Genomic DNA, 26,351 nt, shown 5'->3' with positions numbered 1-26,351 from the left:
GCCTAGAGCAGTTGTAAGGGCGGACAAGGACTCCCTGTTCCCAGCCCTGTTCAGCTAACATGGCTACTGGCAGCTGGCTTCAGAAGTACTGAAGTTCCCTAGTGTAGACAAGGCCTATTCCCTGTTCCTCCCAGGACCAAACCAGGGTGTGGATTGAGTTCCCCTGTACGCCTAGGACGGGGCACTGCCTTGAATAAATTCCTTTCCAGGCTCTGCTTCTAGCTCCTGGTCACTGAATTCCCATGGGGAGACTCTTCCCCTAGCCTGGGGACTTTGTCTGCGTGGGGCTGTGGGTGTGTGGGGCAGATGATGGGCCCCCGTGATTGGAAGGAGCCACCCTAGCCTGAGACGGGAATGGATTGCTGAGCCGGGTGGGGGGCACCAGTGAATGGCCAGGAAGGTCCTGGGAGAAGTAGGTGTGGACAAGTTGTTGGTGGGAGGTGGGGAGTGTTGAGGGAACTGTGGAGTGAAGTTGGGGGCTGCGGTGATTGGGATGTATGGCTGGGATGTTGGCGGTCTGGTGGAGGGTTGGTGGGGCACACCGGGGCACTGGAACTAGGGGTATTGAGCGTGCAGCAGCTTGAAGTAATAGCAAGTGAGTGCCTGGCTTCTGTCATGCACAGGGTTACAGTTCAGTGGCTTTCAGCACCTCCTCTAGAAATTGTCACAGCGCCCCAGGGTGATTGGTGGGTTTGAGGGGCATGCGGGGTCTGTGTGAGCGGGGGAACTCTAAGGAAGGTGGCGGGAGCAATTTCCATAGTATGAAGGCCCCAAAATTCTTTAATCGCGGCCTGCTTGTGCTTATATTTCCAGGAGCTCCCATCACCATCTCCTCCAGCCTTCTCCCCTCCAGTCCTTGTGCCCAGTGCCAGGCTGGGCTCCCACCCCCTTCCGGAAGTGCTGCTGGGAGGTGAGTGCCTCACGGGGTGCTGGCCTCCCGCTGCTCTAATGATTTCCCCCAGATGGCTCCAGGGCATTGGCCTAAACAGAATGCTCAGAAGGGGGCAAGACTAGGGTTGCCAGCTCTCCAGAATTGTCCTGGAATCTCCAGAAATTAAAGATTGTCATGTGAGGAAACCTCCAGAAATATGTCCCCTCAGCAAGACAGCAGGCGTTTCTTCTGTGCAGGAGCCCCCAATGGCAGCCGTGGATGGAAAGAGGGTTCCTGGTGGGAGGGGTATTGCTAGGGCCACTTGGCGCATGGGGTGTCTGTGTTGTGGAGGTTGGGGGGATAGGGAGGGAAATGGTGAGGATGGAAAGAGACTGGGCCCAGCATCTGGGGGGTCCCTGCTGGGCTGGTGTGCAGGCGTGTGGAGAGCAGCCCGGTGTCCTGCCATTAACGCCGGTCTGTGTTCCCAGCCTGCAGGCAGGATGGTGCAGCCAGTGGACCCAGCTCTCCAGACCTGGGAGCAGCACGGATCCGCCCGGTAAGAAGCATTTGCAGGCACAGGATGAATCACGTCTGCCCCATCCAGGGGTTCGGGCTGGTACTCACAAAGTGGCGCATGAGGACAAAGGCTTTCTGGGGGGGCCCATGAGCCTGCCTCGGCTCCCAGCAGCATCACCCCGTTACTTCCTCCCAAATGTCCAACTCTCCTCACCCTGTTCCGTGCTAGCACCACAGCCATCGTCCAACCCTAGTCCCCCTGGCCTGTCCTCTCTCCCCTAGCTGCGAGTCCCTCCTTAACCCCTGCCTCTCCATTGTGGCTCCACGGTTTGGGGGTCTGCAGCCAGGGATCTCTGCTGAGCTTGGTACGTAACGCAGCCTCCGACTGTCCTGTGCTGTTCACTGCCCCAGCCCTCCCGTGGGGACCGCAGACATCGCTGTCCCTCACAGCCTGGAAGCTGGGGAGGGGCCCCTGTAATTACACCTTTGCCTGGAGCAGCTTCTCCTCTCTGAGGGCGGTGTTCCTGCTTCCCATGTGCCCCGTGTGTGAAGAGGGAGGGTGGGGAGATGGCACGGAGCGGGGACGCGTGGGTGCAGTGCAGGGGCCTTGGCCTCTTGTAATCAGTACCTCTCTCTGCAGCTGCGAGCGCCGCCTCCACCCCCTGCCAAAGCCCCAGAACCCGAGCCTGAACCGCGCATCAGCTGATGCTACCCAGCTGGGAGCGCAGTGTGTCGCCTGAGCAAAACTGCTGCCACCGACTTCACCACCCTGTGGGTGCGCTGGCTTCCTGCTGCTTCAGAGCCTTCCCACTCCTCCCCAGCCAGCAGCAGAAATCTGGGGATAGTCCCACGGCAGGGATGGGGGTGCTGGAGCTCACCCCTAGTGCGGCAGAGAGCCTGATCAGCAGCCCACGCTGCCCGTCTGCACCCCCATGGGCTGATCATTCTGGAGGGGTCCTGGGGGAGCATAGTCTCAGGGGAGGGCAGAGCGCTACCAAATGCATGCTCCTCACTCCCCCAGCACTGAGGGGACTGGACAGTGGGTCCCCCACCCCAGGAGACCTGCAGCAGAGGGATGGAGAAGTATATCTGCAGCCACTTCCCTTCCAGGCAGCTGCCAGCAGGGTGCTCCCACCCCTAGGCTTGGAGTGGGAAACGCATCTGCCAGGAGGCTGGGGGCCTGTAGCCAGCGCTGTCTCCCTCCTCCTTTCACTGCCCGCTTTCAGCTGGCTCTCAGTTCTGCCAGACCCCCTGTCAAGTGCTGAGACCAGGGGCCCTCCCACCTGTGGGCATGTGAGGGTTAATCCTGCTCTTTCAGTGCGGGGTATCTAGCATCTCTTGCGCCCATCCTGCCCCTCCCTGGCTCATCTGCTGGTAGCTGGCATTTCTGCACATTCCCCGTGAAAGACACCGAGAGACCTGCCCTGTGCCCTGTCCCTAGAGCAGGGCTGCAGGTGAGCACAGGACAGGATGGGAAGAACTGCACTGGGCGCCAGCGCACTGTGCCCCTCTTTCTGCAGGGCCCAGCAGCGGATGCTTCTGCTGAGCAGCTGTGTTCAGGCTGGACCCTGGCTGCCTTGGCTGCCTTCCACCTGTGCTGGGGACGGCCTGGTCACTGGGCCCCAATAAACAGATTTCATTCTGCATGTGTGCTCAGCAGCTTTAATGGTTTCAGCTTGTCTATTTACAGTGGGGTTAAACACCAAAGCCAGGCCCCAGCAGCTGGGTTGCGCCCTGCTCTGGTCACCATCAACACACTATGCTATAACACACACCAATGTAGCTACAGGGAAGCTGCTTCCATCCTTCTCTGACCCCTTCTTCCTAGCTAGGCTGTGGAGAGCAGGCTGCTCCTGCCCCTCTGCTACAGCTACAGCGCTGGGTGAAAGTCACTTCCACACGGTCTGCCCCAGCCATAGCCCAGGTCCCCTGCCGTGGAGTCCCACAGCAGAGCTGGTCCAGGCAGCTCCCCTCTGCTCATTGGGCAGCAGCTGTGCAAGGAGCTGCTCAGAACAGGAGATGGTGCCATTTGTGGCTCTGTCCTTGCGGAGAGACTGCCGTACCAGCTCTGCCAGTCCTTGGCTGGTGGTAGTCTGGGCAGTGCCCCCTGCTGGAGGTGGTGATTGTCTGTCTCAGCTTGCTTTGGTGGGGCCACACACAGACAGACCCTGCCTGAGCTGCACCAGATGCTGTGCTCTGCGTGGCACTTAGCTCTCCAGGCAGGGGCTGGTGCAGACACACTGCTGCTGCCATGCTGGGCTTGGCTTGCTAGGGCTGCTCAGAGCAGCCGGTGCTGGTCAGTGTGTGAATCCTTGCCCTGGGCTCGGCATAGGCTGCGCTATCCCAGCTGTGGCCCCTTTGCACTCACTAGCTGTCTCAGAATGGCAATTCCTAGAGGGTGCCCAGCCCTGGGCTGCTGGAGACAACGCGGGTTATGCTTGAAATGGCAGACACTAGGAGAGGGCAAAGCGGTTCCTCCAAGGGGTGAGCTCCAAGCTCAGCACCACAAATGACCAGAAGCACTGGGCCCTGGGTCACCCCTTGGGAGGGCAAGTGTCGCTGAAGCACCATGGCTGCGAGGTGGAGCTGGGACTGGAGCCCAGTGTCTATGGCTCAGTCCTTCGAGCCCCAGAGTGAAGCGCAGGGCTGAGCCGGTCCAAGTGCCCCAGCTAGGCAGGGTCACAGAGCGGGCGTCCTGCCCAGTCAGCTGGTGGAGCTGGGAAGATCTGTATGACAGCAGGGTGCAGGTTGCGGAGCTGGGCCTGCCCAGCATGCTAACGCCAGGCTCATGGGGCTGGTGATTTCCTATCAGTGCCAGTCTGGCTGAGGGAGTGGAAGGGTTCCCCAGAGGACCAAATGTGGGGTGTCCCCAGGGCATGGGGCAGCCTGCACTCTGAGGGGGGGCACATGGGGGGCTGGGAGCTCCGGTGACTATTGTCGATGGGTATGAGTCTGTCGCCAAGTACAGTCGTTTGTTTAATGAAGCAGCGCATCCATGCGTCGCTCTGGCCATGCCAAGTGCAGCTTAGCTCTTCTGGGCCAGGGCTTGCCTCTACTGTTCCCACTCAGCTCCTCGCACTGAGCCTGCCTTGGGTTGGCTGTGTCTGTGTGGGAGCGAAGAGAGCTGCGAGAGGAGAGAATGAAGAGAAACGTGTCAGGCGTTGGCTGCAGACGGGCCCCTCTCCTCCCCAGGGCTGCCACTGGCCCTTCAGAAGCTGGAGTGCTGCTCTGGCTAGTGCTGGTTAAAGCTGGCACCTGAGAAACCCCCGGAGAGGCAGGACTGTCCTGGGCCATGTCCTGCCAGTCAGTGGAGAATTCCCAGGGCGCTCCCAGCTGTAAACCTGGATTCAATCCCCCTCCCAGCCTGGCCATCGCTACCACCTATCCTGCTTCCTCTTGCTACTGGCACTGGGCCACCCATGCCAACCTTCATCTGGCTCTTGTCTTGCCCTTTGGTTGGCAGGGCCCCTGCTCTATCAGAGAGAACAGTGGTGAGCAAAGCTGGGCTAGTGTCTGGCCCCTGCTGACCCATGTCAGGGTACTTCTCCCTCCGGCCCCCAAGCAACACCCTTCAAGAGCCTTGACTCTTTCCCAAGAAGGCTTAGAGCCAGCTGAGCCCTAGCCTTGCAAATCACACCAAGTTTCTGTAGGCCAGGATGTGGGGAGGAGGAATTCACTGCCCCCGCCCCTTGTAGCTCTCCGACCTACTTTTCTCAATGCTGCAAACACCAGTACTCTGCTGGCTCCCCGGGTGCCCATGGGCAGGGTTGGGGGGAAAGCCCAAGGGCATGGCCCACACAGCAGGTCTAGGAATCTGTGGGCACAGAGTGCCTGCAATAGGAGGGAATCGGTGGAGACAGGGATCTAAGAGAACAAGGCCCCCACAAGGGGAAGGGCCGGCAGGCACAGAGGCCCAGATCCTGAGAGGTATTTAGGCTCCTAACTTCCATGGATTTCCCCATAAAATTGTGTCTCCAGGCAACGGAGTTTCCTGTCTGCTAAGTAATTTCCTTTAGCTTTGACCATCCCACCCGCCATGCTGATGGAGTGTTTGTGTTTGTGCTTGTGTTTGTGCTCTGCCTGGGCCCTGCCATGCATAGGCGTGTTCTGGGTTCCTATACTGACACAGCTGTAAGGCTGCTATGGGGAAGGCACATGGGAACGGTGAGGACGGGGATTGACAGTGTAAAGGCAGAGAAGCCCCTTGTCTGCCTTGGCAATCTCAACCCAACACACACGCTCCCCCGCTGTCACCACCAAACACCCCCCTGCCCCTCCATGAGGTAGTTCAGGATTCTTGTTCAGGACACCCTGCCCCAGCTAGGCCTAGCTTGAGCCGCTGATGTGGTTCCTGCTGCCCTTATCTCATGGTTCAGGTGCCTCAGCAACAAAGCGAACACAGGGATGTAAGAGGGACAGAGATAATGCAGCCCACTGCTGGCACCTTGCCTGCATCCAACCTGCACTGAGCCTCTGTCTCTATAGTGCGCAGCTCTGATGGCTTCCAGCCAGAGGGATCCCAGCAACATTGGTTATGGCTTCCTCCCATCCCCAACACTTCACTTGCCACTGCACTGCAGCTGCCTCTGGAGTGACACGCAACAGCCTTGCACAGGCATGGGGAATGCTGTGTCTGGCTGAAAATGCAGTGGCAGGTCGAGAGAAATAGAAACCGGAATTGTGCCAGGAGGCTGCGGCTGATTTTCCTACTCCTGAGAAAAGCACCAGGGCATCTTTAACCACCACAAGAGCATTACACCACCCCACTGCAGCTAACTGAGGGCACTGGGGGTCAGTGCTGCCCGAGGGAGATGTGTGCCTACTGCGTCAGCAATTCCATTTCTTGCCGCACCTGGGAATTCCTTGGAGCTCTCTTAACGCAGGTGTTTCCAAGGCCAGGGCCTGCTCAGCATGTGACAGTCGTGAGACTCACAACCTGAGACAGCGTGGTTGCCCTTCGGAGTTACATCTTGCATCACTGACACGTGTCCATACACAAACATGCGCGTGCGCGCGCACATGCACACGTGCACGCACACACGGACATATGCACAGACGCGTATACACACGCACATACACGCACGCACAAAGTCGGCTCTGGTCCCTGCTGCCAGTGTCTAGAAGGTGGCACTTACGTCACACCGTCACTCCTGGGTCGTGCGCCGCAGAGTTCTGCTCCTGAGGGAAAGGGAGACAGAAACATGAGAGACAAGACCAGAGAGTATTTTGTAGCTCATGCTACACAAAGGAGACGGGGAGTGCTGCAGGTTAGGATGCGGGACGCTGGCAGAGCTGTGCAGGGGCCCCCTCGCCGTGAACAAGATGTGTCAAGAGTCAGGTGCCGTGGTGGTGCTGCGTGAGGACTAGTGCGATAAATTTGCCCACCAATGTACACGTAAGCAGGGTCTGAATGAATGCTTCCCTGACAGCTAGCTGAGAGGGGAAGAGACTTGGGTGTGTTTATGTGAATACAGTTTGCTCCTGCTCTGTTTACATATTCAGCAGAATACAGTGTGTCAAACTGGTGTTGGGTACAAATCCCTTTAGTACTGAATGCAAGGGTAGTGAAATATGGCTACCAATGTTGTAATTGTTGTACGAATACAGGAAAGCAGGACTGTGCTTAACCTGTCCCAAATGGGGGAGGTTTCACCCTCACCTCTAAGAACCTTGTGAAAGCAGAGGCTTGAATGTCAGAGCCCTGTGAATGAGGGGTGTGTGCAGGGTTAGAGTCCTGGTATTGTGATCAGGAGCTGGAATGATCTTCTTCCTGGGGGTTCTCTCTCCCCTGGCTTAACTTGTTCTTCCCCACTGTTCAAAGACTGGAGCTAAATAGGCTTCATTAGGAACCAATTTTATTATTTTAATTGTTCAATCAGAGCTAAAACCAGTTGTGGTAGGACTGTGTTTCTGCTCTGCTTGCTAAGAGCTGAACATCACTGAGAGACTGATGTGCTGAGGTCACAGCAGAGAGGCAGAAGGTGACTGACAGTGAGCTGGTGAATGGGTGGCAGCAGAGAAGTGCGATGAGTGGCTAGCAGGGCCACGGCAGAGAGGCGCAATGCAGAGCAAGTAAGATGCCTCTTTCCACACACACCCCAGTGTGGAAGGTGAACTCTGCAGATGCACCTCTGAACTCTGGGTCTGCACTGACCAAGAACAACAACTGTGAGTGGGGTGCAGATAAGGGTCAGGCATGTGAAAGGGACTTTTGGGTTGTTGGGCAGAAACACTGCCCCATCTCCAGTGATTTTAGTTCATCGCAGGCAGGACAGAAATACAGTCCTACTACAACTGTTTTCAACTCTGATTGAGCAATTAAAATAACAAGAGGCTCCTAATAAAGCCTATTTAGCACCAGTCTTTGAACAGTGGGGAAGAACAGGTTAAGCCACCGTAGAGAGGACCCCGCAGGGAGGGGGTTATGCAGCCTCCTGACCATGATACCTGGACTCCTGTCCCCCACCCGCCTCTTATTTTCACAGAGCTCTGACATTCGAGCCTCTGCTTTCACGAGGTTCATTTAACTGAGGGTGCCGCCCCTCCCCATTTGGGACAGGCTAAGCATAGTCCTGCTTTCCTGTATTCCCACAACAATTACAACACTGGAAACCATATTTCACTACTCTTGCATTCAGTACTAAGGTGATTTGTACCAAATACCAGTTTGACACCACTGTATTCTGCTGAATACATAAACAGAGTACAAGCAAACTGTATTCACATAAAAAGAAAAGGAGTGCTTGTGGCACCTTAGAGACTAATAAATTTGTTAGTCTCTAAGGTGCCACAAGTACTCCTTTTCTTTTTACGGATACAGACTAACACGGCTGCTACTCTGAAACCTGTATTCACATAAACACACTCAAGTCTCTCCCTCTCCCCTCCCAGCTAGCTGTCAGGGAAGCATTCATTCAGACCCTGCTTACATACAAGCTCAACTGTGACCAGTGAGTGAAAGTGTGTAAAGTGTCACACTAACCTATTATCAGAATGGTAGCTGTGTTAGTCTGTATCCACAAAAACAATGAGGAGTCCTGTGGCACCTTAAGAGATTTATTTGGGCATAAGCTTTTGTGGGTAAAAAACCCACTTCTTCAGATGCAACTAACTTATAACATTGACTGTTGATGGGAAAAAGGTGCAAATGTGAGACATAAAAAAACTAAGTAAGTCCAAACAAAACATCCTCCTAGCAGTAGGGCTGTGCGAGCATCAGGTCTGGTGAACTAGCAACATGTGGGACCGGAAATCAATAAACCAAAATTGGTGTCTTGGTAATTAGGCCTAATTGGTGAACAAAATATTGAGGGGACGGGATATTTCTCCCACCCCCCCCTTTGGGGGGTCTCAAAAGAAAGGTCATTTGTGGGGGGAAAGGCAGATGAAGCTGTCTGACAACAACTGCAGGCTGTGAGGAAGGAAAGGCGCGAGCTTTATCCTCACAGCTGCCACCCCCTCCCATCTCCTGGGACACTGTTGGGCCTTTATCCTGCCTAGACTGGGCCAGTAAGAGAGACCCAGATGACATCATCCCCCCACACCCACACATCCTTTTCCTTCCTCACCTTAATGGGTGGCAGGTGCCCCTCCCCCACATCAGGGAGGCTAGCCCTGCGGCCCCGCCCCTTCCGTACAAGGTCCCCCTGTGGCCAGAGCCCTGAGACAACCCCTCCGTGGCTAGAGAAGCCCTGGGCCAGCCAGAACCCTGAGCCCCTTCCCCCCAGCCAAAGAGCCTCAGCCTAGCCCCAGCTGGCCAACCGACCCGAGCCCTGGCCCCAGCGGCCTCAGCAGCTTGGGCCGGCCTGGGGCCAGAACAGTCTCAACCATGCGAGTTGGAGCAGCCCCAGTCCAGCATCCTGCAGCAGCTATACCCACTGCCCATGCCCACCTTATTTCTTCACTTTCTTCTCTCTCTCTCCTTTTGCCTTCTGTTTAATTAAAGTCTGCCTTACTCAACTAAGCCTGTATATTTTGCAATGCTGCTGAGAGACTGTAACCAGAAAGAAGCAGCTCAAAGCAATGCCCTAAACAGTCTGATGCTGATACAAGTTTGGCAGGTCTCAGAAGTGCTGATCAGACCCTGTGCACAGCCTGTGTTTTTCCAGCAGATAAGGTTGCAAGTGAAAGTAAACACCAGAGCCAGAAACTGCATTTTTCTGTCTTTGTTGGTCTTGTCTCTCCCTTTTTGTGTGTGTTTGTGTGACAGAATACACCCCTGTGTTCACACACTAGGGTACTAGGCTGTGTACAAGGTATGCCTTGTATCCTTTGAAAACTCATAATTTGCTGGTCAGTACAGTCCTGGTAAAATATGTATGGCAACACTATATGAGAAGTTACAAGATTCCCCTGTGTGATGTTATGAACACATGTTCCAAACCACACAGCCCTGTGCAAATGGAAGCTGGCAAACAGCTCTGTCCTAAACAAAGGAATGTGCACTCTGCTTAATTTGCATGTAAGCAGTAAACAAAGTCATCAAGCAGGGAGGGGAAACAAAGGAAGTACAAACAGGTGCAAAAACTAGCAGGGAACATCCTTCCACATGGACTCTTTGGCTCCTGGATCTCAGCTGGAAATGTTTTGCAAGAGGGGGACTGAAGCTATAAAAAGGAGGGAAAAACACCTCAAGGAACCTCTCCCCCCTACCCTCCAATTGTATTCTCTGCACCTGAAGAGAAAAAGGAAACAGCTGATAAACTCTGGGGGAGAGATCATGACCTAAGGCATTTGGTCAGTAACAGAGCTGATAGCATGTGATGAGAAAATTCGCTTTGAATCTAATGTAGTTTGTTAAGTTAAGCATCAGGAAGTGTTTTATCTTTATTTGTCTTGTAAGCATTTCTGACTTTTATGCCTCATGACTTGTATGCACTTAAATCTCTCTCTCTTTGTAGCTAGTAAACTTATTTTATTGTTTGATCTAATCCAATGTGCTCAAGCTGCAGTGTCTGGGTACCTTCATTTGGGGTAGCAAGTTGTGTGTACTCTGGTTTCTCTTCAGATCGTATAAATCTTTTGCCTTTTCCCTTCAAGGAATAGTGGCCCGGCTATATTTGCACTGTGCAGGAGAGGACTGGGTAGTACAGGACACGTGTTTCTGGGGGGGGAATTTGGGACTGAGAGTGTGCTGGGCTCACCCTGTAGACTCTTTAAGGCTGGTGAGCACCAAGGTGTGGCTGGCTGGCTGCAGCACACAGAGAAATGGCTGGGAGTGACTGGCATGCTGGAGTCAGTTTGTGAGCAGCCAGGCTGTATAAAGGGCACCCCAGGTTAGAGGGTGGGGTGACCCAGCTGCTCATTGGGCTGGATTGTGCCCAGGGAGGTCACAGTTTGGCTTGTCTTTTAGACTTCACCAATGCCAGCTCCAGTCCATCTCCATGAACTTTTTCTTGTCCCCCCAAAAGGACACTTTTATTACCATTTAAAAAGGCAGTCACATGGGGGGAGTTTCCTCTCTAGCTAAGGGGAACGGACCCAGGGATGTGGTTACACTGACAGCCTGACTTAATACTTCACATTTCAAACACTTGGAACTGTTTTTCCTCCTTTGCTGTATATTCAATAACAGGCTGTTTAATGGGGTGTTGCCACAGTAAGATGCAGGCTGGGGTCTCCGGGTAGCAAACCCTGACCCTTGTTTAACCCTGTTTAGTGCTGGACAGTGACTGGGTCACATTAACACCTTGGACTCTTTGGGCCTATGATTTAACATGAGCACCGCCCTAGTTGCAGGGGCGATCAGTCACGGTGAGGAGCACTGGAAAAGCTGGAGGAGGGGGTGGCCTGGGATAACAAACAAACAATAGAGCTTTAACCTTCCATCAGAAAATCTCTCAGTGTTTACCGAACAGCATCTAATTAATCCTCCCAGCACCCCAGTGAGGTAGGTAAGGGACTGGGGAGTCACAGTAGCGCCTTCACCATCTGGTCTGGTTGGAAAGAGCTTCTAGGCTTGACTCAAGCTCTGGCTCCTTCTCGGTGTCCCTGGGGTCTGAGGTTGTGGGTACTTATCCACAGCAAAGCAAATGTGACAATGACTGGGAGCCCTGTGATTGAAAACTCTCGTGAGGCATTGAACAGCCATTCAGATATGGGCCCCCCCATTTGAAAACTGGTTTGGGCTAACATTGGCAAACTCATCTCTCACGCCCCGGGGGGCCTAGCACAGAGGTCAAGCTGAATAGCCTCCTTCAGTGCCTAATCTGTATAGAGCCCTATCCCCCTCTCTGCAGGAAATGCTGCGTGTTTGCACCCATGGATTTTCCTTTGCTCTTCCCTGAGGTCTGTGGGAGCTCCAGGCCATCTGCACAGCAGCACTGTGCCTCTGTGGTGTTTCCCACCTCCCTGAGCGCCTCCTGCCGGAGCCCCTGCATTCAGCATTCCCCTAAGAGGGCAGGGTTCACACAGGAGTATGGGGCAGTGGATGAGCTAAGGCTGATGAAGTCAGCAATAATTTCCCTGCTAGAGGCACTGGGGTGCAAAAAGCACCCCTGGCCCCAGAACCATGTTCAACCCTACCTCTGAGGTCTCCCTAAAGAGGCACCTGTGAGGCCTTAAAGAGAGGGAATGATGCAGGGGAGTGGGCACTCCCCCCTTCCATGTCCCTTGGAGGTATGGTCCTTAGTTTTTTCCCCATGAGGAGATCCGCTTTGCTCAAAGCTTTGTAGACACTGAGCTGGGTGGTTGCTGCTGGCTGGCATCATAGCTCAGTAGTACCTCCAGGGAAAGTAAAAGCCCCCCCCGACTTTACAAGACCCTCAGCCTTCATCCTGTAGAGCTGGTAAACTCTGGGTGTGCAGCTAGGAAGCTTACAAAGTCTGCAGGCCATTTACCCGGTGCTGATCACCATGAACCCATGACAGCTCTGTCAAGGATCAAAGGCCAACAGCTGCACTCAAGGTACTAACCTGCATTGTAGGTCTCAGAACTCAAATAGCTCTTCATCAAGGTCAATCATTACATTTGAAGACAGAAATATCAGGGAAATCATTAAGGCTGGAATTTTCAAAGGGGCCTAAGTGAGTTAGCTGCCCAGTTCTTGCTGACCTGCCTTAGGAAAGACTAAAGCCAACATTGTGCAAGCCCCTCCTTTCTACAATCTTAATTATAGTGGCCACTTTTGCTTGCTCTATAATGTAAAAATCCTTCATTCTCAGTATCTTGCATTTCAACAGCCAACCAGCCATTGTGAACCTTGAGGAGAAAGATGTGGTATCATGTTTAGGTAGCTGTGGCAGTTTGCATACAGAATGAAAATCTAATTGCTGGGCACGTTAGGCCTCCTTTTAAAATCGCAGCTTAAGGGCCAGATTCCCAAAGGCGTTTAGGCTCCTAACTTCCACTGACAGCAAAGGAAGCTAGAAGCCAAAATATCTTTGGGGATCTGGGTCTAAGTTATTACACGTGCTTGGAGTCCTCCCCAGTGTTCCAGGGCATGGAAGGAAAGCTCTAGCCCCAAGTCCCTCACACATGAGCCTTTCTAGCTCAGAAATCCTTGCACAGCAAACGTCGAGCCAGTGTGCTTGTGTATGGAAAGCTGTCTATGGAAGGCTGTTGTGTAGATGCTGTTCTAGGCATTACAACAAAACTGTGTTTTGCACAGAAACCTTTCATCATGGAAGTCTACCAGGTGGGACAATTCCTCACAGATCAATTGCTCTGAGAGGGACGAATAGGCCCTGTGCTTGCAGCACATGAGGAAGGAAGCAGAGTCTTGTTGCTGCCAACCCTGGCAGCAAAAAGGAGCTACTGTCTCCCACTAGCCGTCACCTTCAGCCCCCAACTAAAACCTCTCCAACGCATCATCAAGGATCTACAACCTATCCTGAAGGACGATCCCTCACTTTCTCAGATCTTGGGAGACAGGCCAGTCCTCACTTACAGACAGCCCCCCAACCTGAAGCGAATACTCACCAGCAACCACACAACAAAAACACTAACCCAGGAACCTAACCTTGCAACAAAGCCCGTTGCCAACTCTGTCCACATATCTATTCAAGGGACACCATCATAGGACCTAACCACATCAGCCACACCATCAAGGGCTCGTTCACCTGCACATCTACCAATGTGATATATGCCATCATGTGCCAGCAATGCCCCTCTGCCATGTACATTGGCCAAACCAGACAGTCTCTACGTAAAAGAATAAATGGACACAAATCAGATGTCAGGAATTAGAACATTCAAAAACCAGCCGGAGAACACTTCAATCTCTCTGGTCACTCGATTTCAGACCCAAAAGTCGCAATTCTCCAACAAAAAAACTTCAAAAACAGACTCCAATGAGAAACTGCAGAATTGGAATTAATTTGCAAACTGGACACCATTAAATTAGGCTTGAATAAAGACTGGGAGTGGATGGATCATTACACAAAATAAAAACTATTTCACTGTGCTAATTTTCCCCCTCTGTTACTCACCTTCTTGTCAACTTTTTGAAATGGGCCATCCTGATTATCACTACAAAAGTTTTTTTTTCTTCTACTGCTGATAATAGCCCACCTTAATTAATTAGTCTCATTACAGTTGGTATGGCAACCCCCATTTTTTTCATGGTGTGTGTGTTTGTGTGTATAGATAGATATAATCTTCCTACTGTATTTTTCACTGCATGCATCTGATTAAGTGGATTTTAGCCCACAAAAGCTTATGCCCAAATAAATTTGTTAGTCTCTAAGGTGCCACAAGTACTCCTTGGTGTTCTCTTTTTTTTTTTTTTTTTTGTCTCCTCCTAGGATCTCTCCCCAGGGAGTGACGTCACCAGTGCTTCTGTTCCTTAAGTCTCCTAGCTAGCAAAATGGAGCCCTGTTGCTGCCATGTACCAGATCTCCTGGGAGGCGACAAGCAGCCCCCACTAATTCTGCTTCAATGCCTTCCTGGGTTTGATACATGGGAAATTCCTTACAAGTTGTCTGTATTCTTCACTATGCATTTTCCAGGATGGTTACTGCTTTAAAACAGTGTCAGAAAGAACCACACAGAACTCTTGGAAATGTCTAGAATCTAAATCAACTCCCTTAAAAATAAAATCTGGAAATTCCTAGACAAAAACCATTGTTGAGTCAGCAAGACGGTGGCCAAGGGTGACAAGGAAAAAAGGCAAAAACTAGAAAACCAAACATGAAATTCACAAAAATGACTGAATTTAAGGCTGGGGTTAGTTCATTAGTTGCCCTGTGGTCCTGTCCATCACCAGACAGTGGGGACACCAGGATGTTGCAGACAGTGCTGACTGACTAGCAAGAACAATATCACATTGTCTGTGGTAACGTGGGTTCTTTCCCCCTTTCTGAGGAAGATCTCACAGCACGGGGCAGCGAGCGGGTTCCGTGGACCCGTGCAGTTAGTGTGAGCAGTAAAGAGGCCAGAGTGGGGTTGTCTTTGCATGGAGGTGTGAGGCTGCTCAGAGCCATGCTAGCAGCACTGCTAGGTCAGGGTCATACATGCTGCATTTGCTTAAGAGAGGTGGAGCTGCCATGTCAGTCAGCATTCCTCCTAGCAGACCCCTGCAATGGGGCATGTCCTGTTCTCCTCCCCCACTAAAATGGGGCTGTGCCTACAGGGCACAAGGCAGTTCTATGGGAGGTGGGTGCCCGTAGATCCCTACCTGCATGTGACTAGTGGGGCTGGGAATGAGATGGGTTTTCTGCTACTTCCAGTCTGCCTAAGAAAAGCACCAGAGATGGGGTGATGTTAAGTTGTTGGGCTTCTAGGGGGCAGTGGGGGAAGGAGGGTGATGTCTGAAAAGTGCACATGGAGGGTAAGGTGAGAGAAACTCTGATTCTGAGACCGCAGTTGGAAGCAGAGTTGTGGGAGAGTGAGTCTGAGCCTGTGCCCTTTGTGTGCATTACAAGAGGTAAGATTCAGGTCCCTTAGAGCCTACCAAGGGAGGTGGGTAGAGGCCAAGTCTGGCCAGGATTGGCTGGGCCCAGCTCCTCAGCGATATGTAGGCACCTGACTCCCATTGAAATCAGTGGAAGCTATGAGCTTAAGTACCTTTGCGGAGCTGGGCTGTGGCCACTGACTAGATGCGTGAGAAGACTGCTGAATTGGGAGGGCTCTCCTGGAAACCAAAGAGCAGTAAAGAGGGGTCCCAGGCGGATGGAGACAGTGGGTGGGGATACACAGGTAACACTAGGTTTTCCCATGGAGGGACCAAGACTAGCTGGCCCTGGGGGATCATCGCACTGAATCTGGGCTGGTAGTAGGCGGCTAATCCTGCCTGTGATTTCCAGAGCCCAGGTGCCTGCAGCAGCACAGAGAGGAGGAGGCGGGTGTGTGCATGTGTCTGGGCACCCAGAGGATGCAGACTCGAGCGAGAGCTGTGGGAAGAGGAGGCTGGAACGGCACTACCATCACTCTGGAGGAGATGGGGGCGTGACTGAACTCTCCTGCCTCATCTCAGAAAGCCTAAAGCAAGCGGTGAGGTCCCCAGGGCACATGGCCCATGTGCATCCCCTACACTGGATCCACATGGGGTGGGAGCCCCAGGTCACACACCTAGAGGCACAGCCTGAACCTTGAGAGAGGGTGACAGACTGGCCACTGCTGGAGCTGCAATACCTTTTGTAAGGAAAATGTAGAATCAAATGAAATAAAAATCTATGAATGTATCATTCTTGTATCTGAAACTAGAAATATGAAATATAACTCTGAGGGCCTACTGTAATTATGCAAAGTGTGGGCCATTAATGGTGGTTTGGAATCTTCCTGGCTCCCATCAGCCAGGACAATTGACTATGGATGGCTCTGTTTGCAGGCAGGCCTTCCTGTGAGTCAGGCTGGGAGGAATGAAGGCTTGGGGTCTCACAGGGCATGTGACCATGTCACCTGGTACTGAAATCCATCTTAAACCTGGTGCTTTTCCATTTAGAAGTGGGGAGTGGGACCCAGAGAGACAAAAGATTCCTGCCTTGTGCTAAAGCTATATAAGGGCATGGAACAGAACAAAGGGGGCTGCAATCATGAGAAATCCCCTAGCTATCACCTGAGCTGGAACAAGGGCTATACCAGGGGAAAGGATTAGGCCCAGACTACGAAGGAGTCCAGTCTGTGACAGAAGCTTACTGAAACATCTGAGGGTGAGGTTTTATCCATATTCAGTTTTCTTACTGTATTAGGCATAGACTTGCGTTTTTTTATTTTATTTTGCTTGGTAATTTACTTGGTTCTGTTGGTTATTACTTGGAACCACTTAAATCCTACTTTTTGTATTTAATAAAATCACTTTTCACTTATTAACCCAGAGTATGTATTAATACCGGGGGGAGGGGGCGGAACAGCTGTGCACATCTCTCTATCAGTGTTATAGAGGGCGAACAATTTATAAGCTTTATACAGGGTAAAATGGATTTATTTGGGGATTGGACCCCACTGGCAGCTGGGCATCTGAGTGTTAGAGACTGGAACACTTCTTGAGCCGCTTTCAGTTAAGCCTGCAGTTTGTGGGATGTGGTTCAGACCTGGGTCTGGATTTGTAGCTGGCAGGCGTGTCTAACTCAACTAGGCAGGGTGCTGGAGTCCCAAGCTGGCAGGGAAGGCAGGGGCAAAAGTAGTCTCAGCAGATCAGTTGGCAGCCCCAAGGGGGTTTTCTGTGATCCAACCTGTCACAGACTGATAAAAGGCATCTTGTAAAAGGAGATGACATGGGACTCCCCAGTCCTTCTGGTAGAGCAGCGGCTGGCTTCCTAGGTCTCAGGTGACTGAGTCCACATAATCCAAAAGGACCAAGTGCTAGTGGCCCCTAAGGGGAGGTGGATTCATCCCCAGAGGAACCCACAAACCAGGGGAATACTCGAACTGAGGCACGTAAGTAGGCCATAAGGGCAAGTGCTCCTGGGGTGCAACTCAGGCACCATCCCAGAAGGCAGTGAGGTCATCAACAGCCACAGGACTGACCCCTCCAGGATGTGGTATGGGGAGATACGAACAAGGGAAGCAGGGAAAGGTTCCCAGCTCACACCTGTAGAAGATAACAAAGCCTACAGAAACTATGGCTCGGGAGGGCTGGTGCTGAGGGAACCAGATCTGTGACCGGGATCTCAATCAAAGTAGCAGACAGTGCCAGAATAACTGACACCCTAGACTGACTGTCCCACTGCTCAGGATCCCTAACCAAAATACTGAGCACCAGGGAAGAGAGCTTGATGCATGCAGCACTAAAAGGCTCTCACCAAGGCAACTGAGCCCAGGGCAGCCAACACCAGAACGCCCCGGCCCAATGCAGCAGAGACCCTTGGGTCTGCAGCTCCAGAGGCAGATCCCCATCATTCTAGGCAGCAAAGCTGGTATAGCGTCATGCAGTCATGATGTCAAGACAAGGTGTGTGACTCATGGCTGGGCTTCTCCTTCCTCAGCTCGGAGGATGAAACATCATGCCAGGAACCAGTTCCAGAACCAGCTCCATAGGGCAGGCACATGGACTCTTCATCCAAGTCAGCGAGTGCTTGTGGTGGAGTCAGCCTCTTCCTACTCTTGCTGCTAGATTTTTGGGAACATGACAAAAAGGCCAGAGAGTTCCTTGCAGGCTCTTCACACTGACTCTCAGACCAGATGCATAGTATCTGGGACGACATCACTGTGTTCTGGCTATTGCATTTAACCCAGACACAGAACCCATCTGGCTACCTGTTCCTGACTCAACGGGCAAGAGTGTGGGTGGCAACGCCTCTGAACAATCGGAACCAGGAAGAGTCGCCCACATGGCCACTCCCAGCAGCTGGAGCTCAGGGTGACTCTTTTTAGCTCTGTATGTGCATTAAGTAAAAGCATGCCACAAAGAGCTCATCTGGGAATGTGCCCCTCCTCTAGGCAGAGAAGAAATCGATCATACACCTCTGTCATGGCCCTGGCACCATCACAGAAGGGACATGGCTTGAGGCCAGAGGACTTGGTCTCAGTTATAAAGGAAAGGCCTGAAAACATGAAGAAAACACAATGGCCAGATGGGTCCCAAAAGTGTGTAAAAAGCCTGCCCCTAACTCTAACTTCTCCAGCTGCATGGGGGGGAATTCCCAAAGTGTTTGCCTAATGTGGCTCCCACTGGACTCCGGGCAGAGTCAGGCCAGTGGGAAGCCCTGCTGAAAATCCCACTCTACAATTAAAATGCCGGCTCTGTTCCGAAAGGGCCCAGTGGGGCAGCAGTGTACACCACTGAGCTCCTGCTCATGACCTACGGCAGCAGTCCATGAGGCTGGGGGCTCTGACCCCGTGATGCTTGATGATGCCATAGGAGGGGGATTGTGCAGACTGCCATCCAGACAGTGCCGGGTTTACAATGGTGCAAGTGGCTCCATGCAGTGATGAGCTGCCAAAATCTTAACAACCGGTTCCCTCCTCACCCCACGAGGGGGTCCCAGCCCACCTCCCCCCCCCAGGACTCCTGCCCCATCCAACCCCCCACATTCCTTGATGCCCCCCCCGGGACCCCTGCCCCATCCACTCCCCTCCCCTGTCCCCTGACTGCCCCCAGAACCGGCCAAGAGGGTCCCGTGGGCCACCGTAGTGGGCGCCCACCCCGGCCCTAAAAGCGAGAGGGACCTGCGGGGAGTGAGGTGGGGAGTCCTGGCGGTGCTTACCTGGGGCGGCTCCCAGGAAGCATCCGGCAGGTCCCTCTGGCTCCTAGGGGTGGGGTAGTATAGCTAGGGGAGGAGCAGGGGGAGCGGCCGCTCCCCCCACTGATCACTTCAAAAGTGGTGCCTTAGGCACTGACTCTGTGGGGCTTCTAAATTTAACAACCGGTTCCAGCGAACCAGTGCGAACCAGCTCCAGCTCACCAATGGCTCCATGGAACTGAGCCCATGCTCAGAAGGGGCCCCGGCCTGCTCTGCTTGCACTGTGCCCTGAGACCCCCGCCAGCTCCCCCACCCCACCCGCCACTTGCTCCTCTTGGCCTGCCCACCAGCTGGCTGAGGGCTCCTCTCCACCCCTTGGCCCCACCCGCCGGCTTCTTGCCAGCAAGTTAAAGAAGTATGGATTGGATGAATGGACTATAAGGTTAGGGTGACCAGACAGCAAATGTGAAAAACTGGGACACAGGGTGGGGGGTAATAGGCAGGGCTGTCCTTAGGCATACGCAGCTGCGTATGGCACCATGAAATTTGGGGCACCAAATTGCCCCAAATCTCATGGTGCCCTAGGCAGCTGCCTGCTGCATACGCAGTAGCACCAGCCCTGGTAACCAGCCCTATCCCTCGGCCGCCCCCACCCCCTCTAAGGGCTGCGCCCACTGCAAGGGGCAGGCACGTCCCTAGGGGTGTGTGAGGCCCTGGACAACTCCCTCCGTTCCACCTCTACCCTTCCCCCATGCTCCACCCCTGGCCTGCCCCCATTCCACCTCTTCCCCCAGCGACCCCGCACTCACTGGCATCGGCGGGAAGCGGAGCCCCGCGGCTGGGAGCTGGCAGAGTAGAGCGGGCTGGGGCTGGACTGCTTCATTTCCCGCTGCTGGTGAGTGTGGGGGGCGGATCCCTTCCCCCAAGCCTCCTCCCCCGAGCGACATGGCTGGGACCAGGGTAAGAGAAATGGAGTGGGCTGCTCCCAGCCCCCCGCTAATCCCCCGGGCCACTCTGGGCCTGTGAGGCATCCAAAAGTGCCCCCACACAGCTCCTGCCTCCCAGACCTTGGGGGGGAGGAGGCCTGGGGCCCCACACAGCCCCCCAAGGGTAATAGGAGCCTACATAAGAAAAATACCCAAACATAGGGACTGTCCCTATAAAATTGGGGCATCTGGTCACCCTATATAAGGTGGATAGAAATCTGGCTAGATTGTTGGGCTCAATGGGTAGTGATCAATGGTTCAATGTCTAGTTGGCAGCCGGTATCAAGCAGAGTGCCCCAGGGGTCGGTCCTGGGCAGCATTCCCACTAATTTTTCCCACCCATATGCGGAATTAATTTTATGTGCACCAATATGGAGGTGATATGTGAGGGTTGGGGTGCAGGGGTGAGGGCTCCGGCTGGGGGTGCAGGCTCTGGGGTGGGGCTGGGGATAAGGGGCTTGGGGTGCAGGAGGGGGCTCTGGGGCTACGGCAGGGAGAGAGGACTCCCCCTAGCTCTCTCTCCCCACAGCAACACTTGGGCTGTGAGGGAGAGGCGCCTCTCCCTGCTGAGGCATCTCTGGGGTTGGGGCTGAAGGATAGGCGCCCTTTCCCTGGTCCCAGCAGGTCCAGGCCTGGACTGGGTTCAAGCCAGGGAAGGGGTGCTCCAGCTGTGCCTGGGTTCGGGCCGTGCCGCCCTGGGTGCGCCTGGGGCCGGGCTGTCCACGCCACCCTGGTCGTGGCTAGGGCTGGGCTGGGCTGGGCCACACTGCTTCTGCCGTGCCTGGGTCCAGGCCGGGCCAGGCCGCTCCGGCCATACACAGGGTTGGGCTGGGCTGGGCCGCTCTGTCCATGTTTGGGTCTGGGCCGGGCCAGGCCCCTCTTGGGTCTGCGCCACCCCAAGCTGCTCCTGGGTCCGGGCTGGGCTGGGCCGGGTCAGGCCACCCCGGCAGGGCTGGGTGCTCTGGCCATGGCAGGTTGGGGATGGGGGAGGGGCGCCCTGGCCACGTCAGGTTGGGGGCCTGGTTAGGTTGGGGCTGGGGGAGGGGTGCTCCTCCCCCGGCCAGTCCCCAGCCACAGCAAGTCCCTGGGCAGGTTCCATGAGTACCTGCATGGCACTAAATAGGCTGCTGCATAGCCGCACAGTTTACAGGGAACTTAGGTCCTGGGGTCAGTTTTGTTCAACATCTTCATTAATAATCTGGATGATGGGATGGATTGTACCCTCAGCAAGTTTGCGGCCAACACTAAGCTGCAGGGAGAGGTAGATACTCTGGAGGGTAGGGATAGGGTCCAGAGTGACCTAAACAAATTGGAGGATTGGGCCAAAAGAAATCTGATGAGGCTCAACAAGGACAAGTGCGGAGTCCTGCACTTAGGATGGAAGAATCCCGTGCACCGCTACAGGCTGGGGACCAACTGGCTAAGCAGCAGTTCTGCAGAAAAAGACCTGGGGATTACAGTAGATGAGAAGCTGGATATGAGTCAACAGTGTGCCCTTATTGTCAAGAAGACTAAGGACATATTGGGCTGCATTAGTAGGAGCATTGCCAGCAGACTAAGGGAAGTGATTATTCCGCTCTATTCAACACTGGTGAGGCCACATCTGGAGTATTATGTCCAGTTTTAGGCCCCCCACTACAGAAAGGATGTGGACAAATTGGAGAGAGTCCAGTGGAGAGCAACTAAAATGATTAGAGGGCTGGGTCACAAGACTTATGAAGAGAGGCTGAGGGAACTGGGGTTATTTAGTCTGCAGAAGAGAAGAGTGAGGGGGGATTTGATAGCTGCCTTCAACTACCTGAAGGGGGGTTCCAAAGAGGATGGAGCTCAGCTGTTCTCAGTGGTAGTTAGGGTGACCAGATGAAATGGACAAAATATCGGGATACATGGGGGAAGCAAAAAAAAAAAAGCTGCAATATCGGGACAAATGGCATCCCGACCGTGCATCAGCTGGGACGTGGGACAAAGAACTAAAAATTGGGACAGTCCCAATTTTATCGGGTCACCCTAGTGATAGCAGATGACAGAACAAGAAGCAGTGGTCTCCAGTTGCAGTGTGGGAGGTCTAGGTTGGATATTAGGAAAAACTATTTCACTAGGAGGGTAAAATTAGGTGCCTTTCGCCTGGAGCCCTAGGAACTGGGAAAGGGTGTGAGTGCCTAAATTAAGAGGGTTATGCCTTGAGCCCTAGGAACTGGGTAAAGGTGGGTGCCCCTAGAGCAGAGGTGGGCAAACTACAGCCGCGGGCCACATCTGGCCCGCGGGACCGTCCTGCCCGGCCCTTGAGTTCCCGGCCAGGGAGGTTAGCCTCCGGCCCCTCCCCCGCTGTCCCTCATCCTCGCAGCCTCACCTCGCCATGCCGTCAGCACTCTGGCCTGCGGCTCCTGGCTGGCTGGCTCCAGCGGGGCTGTGAGCTCCTGCTGCTCTGAGCGGCATGGTAAGGGGTGGGGAGCGGTGTGAGGGGGTTGGATAAGGGGCAGAGGGTCCCGGGGGGGCAGTTAGGGAGCAGGGGGCAGTTGGATGGGGTGGAGGTTCTGGGGCGGGAAGGGCAGTCAGGGGACGGGGAATGGGGGGGTTGGATAGGTGTGGGAGTCCCAGGGGCCCTGTCAGGGGGCAGGGGTGTGGATAGGGGGCGGGGCTGTCAGGGGACAGGAAGCAGGGGGGTTGGATGGGGTGGGGGATCCCAGGAGGGGGCAGTTGGGGGACCAGGAGCAGGGGGTTTGGATGGATCAGGGATTCTGAGGGGGGCAGTCAGGGGGCGGGAAGTGGGAGGGGGCGGATGGGGCAGGGGCCAGGCTGTTTGGGGAGGCACAGCCTTCCCTACCCTGCCCTCCATACAATTTTGCAACCCCGATGTGGCCCTTGGGCCAAAAAGTTTGCCCACCCCTGCCCTAGAGCGTAAGTAACAGAATTTTGTGCGGGTAACAATTAGGCTAACCAGTAACGTACAGAAAGTTTTCAGCGAAGGAGCACTCTTTGACACACACCTGGTATGGCCCCTGCTTTACTGTGAATCGGGCCAGTCCCAGTGTTTATCAGGTAGAAATCCTAAATGGGAAAAATGGGAAACCCTGGTGGAAATGGTTTCATTCCTCACAGCTGAAAGAGTGGAAGGGTAAACCATCTGACCCACAAGGAATAGTATAACTGTCTTCTCCATCCTGCCAGCCACCCTTCTTGGCTAGCAAGAAGGAACAGCTTGGGGCCTTCGGAAAATACGCATCGGGTGGGCTTGTCAGTGCCTACCCCGATGTTGAGGCAGAAAAAGGCCAGAGAAGTCTTCAACTTATTATGGCCACACTCACATAGGTCACTGCTTCATGTTCACCATGCAGTATTGGTCCCAGATTCTCCCAGTATATATGGGGGGAGTGTGGGATTTTGTTCTCTCTTCTCTGCCCCCTCACAGATCCCGAACATGAGCCATGACATCCCATCATTGCACCAGCACCCTGCTGTTCACAAGTGTCTGGAGTCTGATGCTGTCCAGGCTCTATGCTGAACCTGCGATCCCTCTGAACCTCTGGAGGTGCTTGCCAGCTGGAGCCCAGGAAGTAAAATTGCTGTGCCACATGCATGGATTCTATGGGAATGGAAGCAACCCCCTGGCCCTGCAGCATCACTACCAGTTCTATGCTGTCGGCAGCTCCTCAGGTTGGGCCAACAACAAAAAACAGTTTTAAATTTTGACCCTCTGATCACAAACTTCACTCTCCTCTGACATTTAAGAGCTCCAATTTCAGGACCCCGTGTGTTGAAATTGGATCAACAAGAACATTTTGTTCTTCAACTTCAGAATTCTCTGAAGGAGGTTCAAATCCATTTAGAAGGTATGACTATCTCTCACATAGCACCTGTATGCGCTCCCTTGATTGGAACTACCAGTAAGGGTTGGGATGAATGGGTAAGAATGTGGCAAGGGGCTGACCATGTAAATAGAGTACAAAGGGAATTAAGTGACTGGATTGCACCTGCAGGAACAGGAATCTCTTTAGTTGATGCGGCAAACATAGTTTATTAGCCAGAACTTCTATCATATGCCACTGAAAATATAGGAAAGATGGTATGATAAATGAAGGGGGGGAAGAGGGGTAGCTCCCTTTTATGGACACCCAGCCAGCCAGTTAGCTATAAAATCCCTCTTAGTAGCTGTTCTCTACTTGCTTTACCTGTAAAGGGTTAAAAAGTCTCCCTGCTATGCACAAGTAAAAGAAAGGGAGTGGGCACCTGACCAAAAGAGCCAATGGGAAGACTAGAACTTTTTAAAATTGGGGAAAAAACTTCCCCTTTGTCTATCTGTGGTTGCTCTCGGGGAGAGGCAGACAGGGAGCAACTATGCTGTAAGAAGCTTGGGGCCAGGTATGAAAAATCATCAGTATCATACCTAGAAACTACTCATTTGAAATCCCAGATATGTAAGTAGATCAGGAAATGTCTAGGAAGATGCGATTAGGTTTCTCTCTTTTTATTTCTTTATGGCTTGTGGACTCTTCTGTGCTAAGCCCAAATGCTTTTGTTTTGCTTATAACCTTTAAGCTGGACCTCAAGAAACTATTCTTGATGCTTAATCATTGTAGTTGTTCTCTTTAAATCTAGCAATAGCCTAAGTTCCCAAATGTATTTTCTTCCTTTTTCTTTTTTTAATAAAATTTACCTTTTTTAAAGAACAGAATTGAATTTTTGTGTCCTAAGAGGTTTGTGCATGTTGTTTTAATTAGCTGGTGGCAACAGCTGATTTCCTTTGTTTTTCTTTCTCAGCTCTTCCCTGGAGGGGAGGTGAAAGAGTTTGAGGGTACCCCACAGGAAGGAATTTCCAAGTGCGCCTTCCTGGGTGCTCAAAGGGCTTTGGCACTTGGGTGGTGGCAGCATCTACCCATCCAAGGTCAGAGAAAAGCTGTAATCTTGGGAGTTTAATACAAGCCTGGAGTGGCCAGTATTAATTATTAGAATCCTTGAGGGCCCCCACCTTCTGCACTCCAAGTGCCAGAGTGGGGAATCAGCCTTGAAAGATGGGAACCCCATTAACAGCATCTTTGAAACAGTTAAGTGAGGAACAGCAGTTAATAAGTAAGGTATTTCCTGGGTGGGAAAGACTCATAGAAAAAGATGAAGAGTTAATGATGTCTGATGCACAGTCCCTCCAGAATAATGTCTCATTGACCTCAGCATGTGAGCAAACTCAGGCTCTCACCCAGAACGTAATCATGGGAATGATTCGGCAAGCCATAGCCGGACAAATTCCCATGGAGGCAATCAACTTGATTCAGTCCCATGTAACGGAAGAAGAATTAGTCCTATGGCCCTGATGGAGACTAGTTAATGCTTTGTACAATCACCACCAGCAAAGCTTGCAGTTATTCTTGATAACTGTTGCAGGTAAAGAAATTAGAGTAATCCACCCAGTAGTCCCACTGGGATTACAGACAAATGATAACTCAATAATGTACTCCAGAGATCCTAACACTTGGGCCTGGCAGAAAGATAATGTGTGGAACACAGTAAATGTAAAGGGGTGTAGGAGGAAAGAATGTTTGGGCTATATCTGTGAAGACCAAGCATTGGGGGAACATGATGAATACTTCTTCCCACAACCTGGGAATAAGTCTCACTGTTCCTTCAATGTTACCCAGGAAAAGGGATCTTGATTTTATCTATGTTGGTAAAGCACGTGTGTGTAAGAACAAAATGTAATATTGTATTGATTAATAGACATTGGATTCAACCCATGGTGCCTTACGTTAATTGCTGTTTCCGTAATGTAACCACTATTGTTAGTTGTAATATTAAGTGTACAGTGCCTATATGGACTGTACAACATTTAAAAGCCTATCCTGAGCTCTACAAGGAGGTTTCTCCCATTTCACTGGGAATGGGTCTCACTGCCATTAAGGGACTATTAACTCATCCCTCCTTACAGACTGAGCTGCAGAAGCTCTGAACTTTGCGGGAGAATGGCAAACTCGAGATTCAACACCACAACCAGGAGCTCTCTAGGCTAGCAGCTACACAGGCCATCACTCCTGGCGGGAGACTTTGCTTGGGTGGAGCCCCAGTGCAACAGGTCTTTTGAATATCATGCTTCACCCCATTGTGGTGAGCATCAGTTTCCAAATTATACAAACAATTAGTCTTGTTCTACTGGTTTGCTGGATCCAGCGACTGATGCGGTGGCTGCAATGGATTGAAGATCAGACCCGGTACCACAGAGTAAGGATGTGATGGGGATACTTGCTCATTGCAAGCACCCTATCAAAGGGGGAACTTGTTACCTAGCAGGGGGAACCAGGGCACAGTACCCAGCCTGTCTGACTCATGAAAGACACCCGCCCACCCCCAGCCTCTGCTTGAACAATATCTTTATCAGAAGAAAGGCTTACAAAAAGCAATTAAAAGGCAGTGGGAGGCACACCTAAACCC

General features: G+C 52.8%; 2 protein-coding genes across 5 annotated transcripts in view; one reads left to right on the top strand and one right to left on the bottom strand.

Annotated features, from left to right (window-relative positions):
• FCHSD1 (FCH and double SH3 domains 1) overlaps positions 1-3,033 on the top strand; it is a 30,172-nt gene extending 27,139 nt beyond the window's left edge. Inside the window, exons 18-20 of one of the 2 annotated variants that reach the window (XM_037906752.2) lie at positions 814-910; positions 1,360-1,427; positions 2,028-3,033. In XM_037906752.2, the coding sequence (XP_037762680.1) occupies positions 814-910; positions 1,360-1,427; positions 2,028-2,093 (231 nt within the window). In that variant the 3' untranslated portion in view covers positions 2,094-3,033. The remainder of the gene's footprint in view (positions 1-813; positions 911-1,359; positions 1,428-2,027) is intronic. The other variant, XM_043552939.1, reaches the window with a different exon arrangement.
• Positions 3,034-3,035: 2 nt separating this feature from the next.
• RELL2 (RELT like 2) overlaps positions 3,036-26,351 on the bottom strand; it is a 50,113-nt gene continuing 26,797 nt past the window's right edge. For all 3 annotated transcript variants that reach the window (XM_037906756.2, XM_037906755.2, XM_043552941.1), the window contains exons 7-8: positions 6,523-6,565; positions 3,036-4,511 (exon numbers count right to left, since the gene is read on the bottom strand). In XM_037906756.2, coding sequence (XP_037762684.1) covers positions 6,524-6,565 — 42 coding nt within the window. In that variant the 3' untranslated portion in view covers positions 3,036-4,511; position 6,523. The remainder of the gene's footprint in view (positions 4,512-6,522; positions 6,566-26,351) is intronic.

Source organism: Chelonia mydas, chromosome 8 (assembly GCF_015237465.2).
Source record: "Chelonia mydas isolate rCheMyd1 chromosome 8, rCheMyd1.pri.v2, whole genome shotgun sequence".
Lineage (NCBI taxonomy): Eukaryota > Metazoa > Chordata > Testudines > Cheloniidae > Chelonia > Chelonia mydas.
The sequence above is the reverse complement of the archived record's forward strand: the minus strand, read 5'-3'. Positions and strand labels throughout refer to the sequence as shown.